At 49.6% G+C, this 5966-nt stretch overlaps 1 protein-coding gene across 1 annotated transcript; it reads right to left on the bottom strand.

The window, feature by feature from the left end:
- Positions 1-1212: 1212 nt before the first annotated feature.
- On the bottom strand, positions 1213-2637 carry BHLHE23 (basic helix-loop-helix family member e23). The gene has a single exon (XM_037403227.1). The coding sequence runs from the start codon at positions 2525-2527 to the stop codon at positions 1859-1861; it is 669 nt and encodes a 222-aa protein (XP_037259124.1). The 5' UTR covers positions 2528-2637; the 3' UTR covers positions 1213-1858.
- Between the last annotated feature and the right edge of the window lie 3329 nt (positions 2638-5966).

The raw sequence follows: 5966 nt of genomic DNA, 5'->3' as shown, positions 1-5966 counted from the left end.
AGATATAAAAATGGAAATGAGCAGGAACCAGTTTTAAACATATGTCTTTATGAATGAGGCTGAATCACACACTTTGTTTTCCAAACACAAAACGTCTTTTGCAAATGTATTAATTAAAATTAAGTGCCATAGACAAGCAGCTTTAGAGGGATGGCAGTCCTTTTCAAATTAGCATAACACTAGCGACAGGCATGGAAATTGGTTTAATAGCCCTAAATAGTTACACCCCACTCCTAACACAAATGGCCACGGACAGCTCTAGCCCCTCAGGCTGCGACTGTACCAGTTTACGCTGTTGCTCTGACATTGGGTGGGTATTCCAATCTGAACAGAAATCACTGAATGCGCCTCAATTATTATTATTATATAATGACTAGTGAAGCATACAAGGCACCAAAGCGTTAAACATCATAAACCAGAAAAACAGAAGTAAACCAACACAAGCAACATCAAAAACTTTGCCAGCAAGGGAACTCACTTGGTAACTTTGACTAACACGGTCAATACTTGGCAAGAGATTATTAGTTTACTTATGATATTAAGTGGCCCAAACCCCACACACAGGTCTAAGGTCAAGCTGTAGATATAACAAGAAAACCAAACCAAAGGGATAAGCAGAGTCTTTAAGCAATTTCCTTCCCTGCCATGTTAAAACATGGGTGCCCTTGGAGCCAAGCTCGACGCTACAATAACCCCTTTTAAACACCACTTTCAGGGCACAGCATCCTCCAGCATGTGTCAATACACACAAGCTCAGTCTCTACCTACTTAACTCCAGATGTCAGGCATAAATTTTTTTTTGTGCGCTCACGATTCATGAGAAACTGGAGAAAAAGCAAATCCCTGCTGATAAGGAGCTGAACATCCACAAGCTTTTTCCAAGTATTCCGATCATTCACCTAACTTCAAAGCTGCTCTTCCGCAAAGGACTGCCACATCCGTCTCTGCTTTACCTTACTTCAGCAGGGGCTTTGCTTTGACTGCCAGCTGGTTTTAGAGACATGTAGGACAGAGAAAGTGGTTATTCATGTCTTTTATTTATTATAAATACATATAAATATGTTAAGTGATGTCTTGCTTTGTTTATCATGATATGCAACGACTTTGGAAATCATCTGGAAAACTTAACCAAGCTGAGAAACAGGCAAAAAGCAAACATTAGCATACAATCACAGGTTCCTCTCAGTTCAAGAACAGGTTAACTTTTTTTTTAAGAGAGAGAGAAAAAAAAAAGCATCTTATTTTGAAGCATCTGTAGTTTTATCAAGAGCACTGAACTTACCCCCCACCCCCATCATGAGCTGACCAAATGACATTTTGATTTGGATTTGCTGGTGCAGCCCAAGCCCAGCTGGCTACATAGGACACCCCCCACCACCACTTCTGAAACATTGCATAGTTTGCAGCTGGATTTTGCTCCCCCCGCCCCCCCCCCCCCCTTTTAAGCATTTTTGACACAGATTGATCATGCCAAAGAAAACTCACTGAGCTTTCTATCTCAATTCCTCTCCCTCCCCGTTTTTCTACAGTCAGCACACGTGGAAAAACAATGTTATGCTGACAGTCCCCTAACAGGCTGGGAAGGAAATAACTCTATAGATGAAGTTGCATGGGGAGGTGGGGGGTGTAACAAAAGTTCAAAGTGGGTGTTTTGGGGGTCCATGTAAACTGCCAAATATTTCCAAATGGGGTGTGGGGAGGAGGGGAGTATTTAAAAGAAGGAAACCAAAGGAAAACCCAGACTTAACTGATGGTAGGAAGCCAGGGCTGATGGTAGTGGAAAAAAAAGTGCACTGAAAGAAAAAAAAAAAGAAAAAAAAAAGAAAAGGAAACCCAAAGAGCCCGAAGCAGCCAGAAGTCAAGGCTTGTCGGTGCAGTGTTTGCAGAGAGCAGCTCCTGTGAAGGCAGTGCATTTCTCGGGGCAGCCGGGCAAGGCCGCGCCGCCGAAGGGGTACACGGCCGACTGTCCGAAGGGGTTGAGGGTGGCGGGCAGCGGGGCGCTCAGCGTCTGGCCCTGGTTCAGGTAGGCCACCAGCCGCCGCATCTCCTCCAGGGCCTGCGCCTGCATGAGGATGTAGTTCTTGGCCAGGAGCAGGGTGGCTATTTTGGAGAGTTTCCGCACCGAGGGGCTGTGGGCGTAGGGGATGACGGAGCGCAGCCCGTCCAGCGCGTCGTTCAGGTCGTGCATCCGCCGCCGCTCCCGCGCGTTGATGCTGAGGCGCAGCGAGCGCTGCTCCTTGGGCTTCTTGCCCAGCGCCCCCCCCTTCAGCTTGCCCTCCCGCTCGAAGGCCGCGCCGCCCTTCACCCCGGCCTCGAAGCCGTCCTCCTCGTCGCCGCTCTGCTCGCCGCTGCTCTCCGCCGACTTGCCCAGCGCCCCGGGATGGAAGTCCGCCCCGCCGCCCCCCGGGTAGGCCCCCCGCGGGCCCTCGGCGCCGCCGCGCACAGCCCCGTAGGCGAAAGCCGACGGGCCGTAGCCCGGGGCCAGCGCCAGGTACGCCTCGCCGCCCAGCGACTTGAGCTCGGCCATCGCCTCGGCGGGCAGGCGGGGAAGCCGCGCTCCGCCGCCGCTGCCTCGGCACTGAGGAGGAACTGGAGGAGGCGGCCCCGCCGCTCGGCGCTGCGCCCGGGCTGGGGGCGGGCAGTGAGCCCGGGCCGGCCCCGCCGCCCTTATATCGCGGAGAGGGGCCCGCTGGGATTCCCCGGCGCCCAATCAGAGGGGCCGGGCCGGCGGGGCGGCGGGCGGCGGGCAGCGCCTGAGGCGACGGGCGGGGAGGGCGGCGGGGCGGCCTGGACTCTCGCACCCCTCGCCCCGGCCCCCTTCGTCTCGGCTCCCCCCGCCCCTTCGTGCAGCCCAGGCGCGCCCGGCGGAGGGGTCCCGGGGCGGCAGGCAGCTGCGGGTGGGCACGTGGGGGTGAGGGAGGCGCTGCGGTGGCCCAGGGAGGCTGTGAGGGGCGAGCGGGAACGGAGAGGAGCCGCCGTTGCCCGCCAGGGCTGCGCTGCGGGACGGGGCGGCGGAGGAGAAGGCGCCGCGGCGAAGCGCAGCACCGGGGGTCGCCTCGCGTACCTGAGGCTGCCCCGAGTGCAGGAGGGGCAGGGTGGCAGCTGCGGGCACGGCCTGCGGATCAGGCCGCTCTGGCTGAGGTGGGGCTGGCAGAGGCGGCACCTGTTGTGCAGAGATCTCCTGGGCAAAGGGCCCGTCTCTTTGCATTTTCTTCAGAGCCTGGCTTTGTGCCTCCCTTCCGTGTGCCAGGAAAAGAAACTTTATCGTTGGTGACTCGGCCCAGCTCTGAAGGGACTCTCTGACCTTCCCAGTTGTGGGTACTGGTAACTGGAAGGAAACAAACCACATCATGGCCCACGGCATGTGAGGGATCATCGCTGTGGGGAGCCCTTGCCGTGACCAGTGGGGTGGCTGCCCAGGGAGGAATCCCAAGGAGAATCCCAGGCAGCCACTGGCAAAGCTGAGAGCTGCATAAGGTAGGATCATCATGATGCTTTGTCCGATATTCCTGCACTGAGATGGCAGAGGGTCTCATCTTTAACTGCAACAAAAAGAGGTCCCAGTCTCTTCTTTTTCTGAGACTGCTTCACAGTACTGACTTTTGGTATAAAGATAGTATAAGGGCGTACCAGGCTTTCTCCAAGCATGATGTGTGTCTGGCCCAGGCCCCTCAAGTGTCTGCTTAGAAAGGATGGGATGAACCCTGTGTAGTGACATATAGATGTGAGCAGGTAGATATTGCCTACAGGCAGATGCAACCAGTTGATGCAGGTGTACCTGGTTAGTTATTTTCTGTAATAAATACCTTGGGCTTTAAGGTGACACGAGGCTTTCTCCAGAACATGTTTTGTTTTTATCAGGCCCCCTACAAAGCGTACTTATCTTGTCCTCTTCCCATCACCTCCCTTTATACAGTGCACTAATGTGAAATGACGACCTTGTCTCTCTTACTTCTCCACATCAGAACCAAGAGTGCTGAGATCTGCAGTGACACATGCACCCTCACCCGTGGTTGCAGAACTGCTGCATGGAATGAGGCTGTTCCCCTGCTCTGTGAATCTAAGTCTGGAAAGCTGCATTTCCGCATTTCAGAGTAGTGGATAGCATAAAACTAGCTGCTGTCCAAGCCTGACGGTCGAAGTGTGCATAAGATTTGACCATCACACTCTTACTGATCTTCTCATCTCACCTTCTGTGACTGAACATGTTACAATATTGTCACGTTTCTTTTTTGCTACCCTTATTGGGCTTATCAGACCATGAAGACTGATTGATTACTGGTTTTAGTCACCTAACTGTTTTATGAGAATTTGACCACTTCACTCCTGGGACAGATCACTGTCTGTATTCATGGTGACTTTCAAATACAGGGGAGCACAGCATAACTTCTGCTCATCTCTGGAATCAGTCCCACACTAGACAAATGGAGGGAGGTGCTAGAATATTATCACTGGCATAAATCATTCCTGTGAGAAAGATGTGCAGGGATTGTTAAAAGCATGATTGTCCTCTGCTAGAAATGATTTACCTTTTTTGTAATGTGTTGACATCTTGCAATGAGAAGGACTAGCAGTATTACAATGTTGCAGGAATTCTGATTGTAAAGACACATTACAAGTATTGCTGACTTTCTAAATACGTCGTATGCATCTAACAAGGCTAATGCCAGGAGCAGCAGTGGGCTGAAAATTAGAAGTAAACATTTCTCGCACAGGCTCTCTAGTGGTTTAATGAATAGAACAGTTCTTCAGGGGTTATTTCAACACTGAAGGGCAGCTTCGGAGATGTATCAACTACAGGAGAACAGAGCAGAAGGATTTGCTGCTTCGTATGTAATTCCAAAATGCACTGCAGAGAGAAATCATTTGGAGCCTGTATGAATCTCAAATCTAGTCAGGTGTAATGTGCTACCAAAAAATGCACACAGAAGAATTTCTCCCTCAAATTTCAGCTGCGAATATGCATCTTTGAAAATACTCAACCTGGTTTCTCACCGAAAACTGAGAAACAGAAACATCTGATTTGTATTTTGACATGTTGGACTAGAACAAAAAAAGGAAGACAAAAAAATAGCAGAATGGAGTGACTCATGTGGAAGAACACGGCAGAAAATATAATCTCTTCCAAGTGCTTTGGGGAAAGATGGACATATGCAATAGGAAGTAAATTTATCAGATGCTGTAAAGTATTTGCCAGCTTTAAAGTGGGATTCTTTTCTTCTACTGTTTTACATATTCAAAACTTGGTGTTAATATTTAATGAGAATAGACTATTATCACTAGAATTATAATAGTTCTTGTACCTGTAAGTTCCTCAAGGAAGGACCCGTACCTTTATTAAGGGGTCTTTCAAGCCAAAAACATTTTATAAATAATAGGCAGCATCAGTGATTTGATTACTGCATTCTCCCCATCTGGCTCCATAAACGCAAGGGGTTTCTGTTAGCATGACAAGGCAAAACTGCCTACAATGAGAAACACTTGCTGCTTGGCTGTGTACAGGGACCAAACCGCAAGTAGCACAGACCACCAAGGCTGCACTGACCATCATTTGCTGCTGGGGCTATTTCAGGACTACAGCTCCCAGATTCAGCTGCAGCTTGGAGACTGCTTTCATCATCCAGGGAAAAGAAAGTGAATTTGGAGGTTGTAGCACCTGTTGCTACAGGGAGAGCTTGTATACAATTTATTTCAGGTTTGATGCAAAGAGGGAGAAAATGCTCAAAATAATTACATATTTTCCTCAATTTCAGTTTTAGTTTTAAACCTGAATCAAACAATGCATCTTACAGTGTCAGTGCCTACTGCCTGAATGTCTAGAGGACTGGAATGAGATAGGACTAAGCTATGAAGCACAAACCTTTACTCAGAGCTATCTATGTCTTACCTATCACATGTAACTAAAAGACCTCAGGGTCTGGGGTGGACCTGTTATTGAAATGTGTAAGAAAATCAAATCAGTTGAG

The sequence above is a fragment of the Falco rusticolus genome, chromosome 10, assembly GCF_015220075.1.
Source record: "Falco rusticolus isolate bFalRus1 chromosome 10, bFalRus1.pri, whole genome shotgun sequence".
Taxonomy (NCBI): Eukaryota; Metazoa; Chordata; class Aves; order Falconiformes; family Falconidae; genus Falco; species Falco rusticolus.
Note: the sequence above shows the minus strand (reverse complement) of the source record. Positions and strands in the feature narration are given on the sequence as shown.

Bases quoted from the DNA above. Each gene is read 5' to 3' on its own strand.
- BHLHE23 (XM_037403227.1), bottom strand. From the start codon at position 2,527: ATGGCCGAGCTCAAGTCGCTGGGCGGCGAGGCGTACCTGGCGCTGGCC.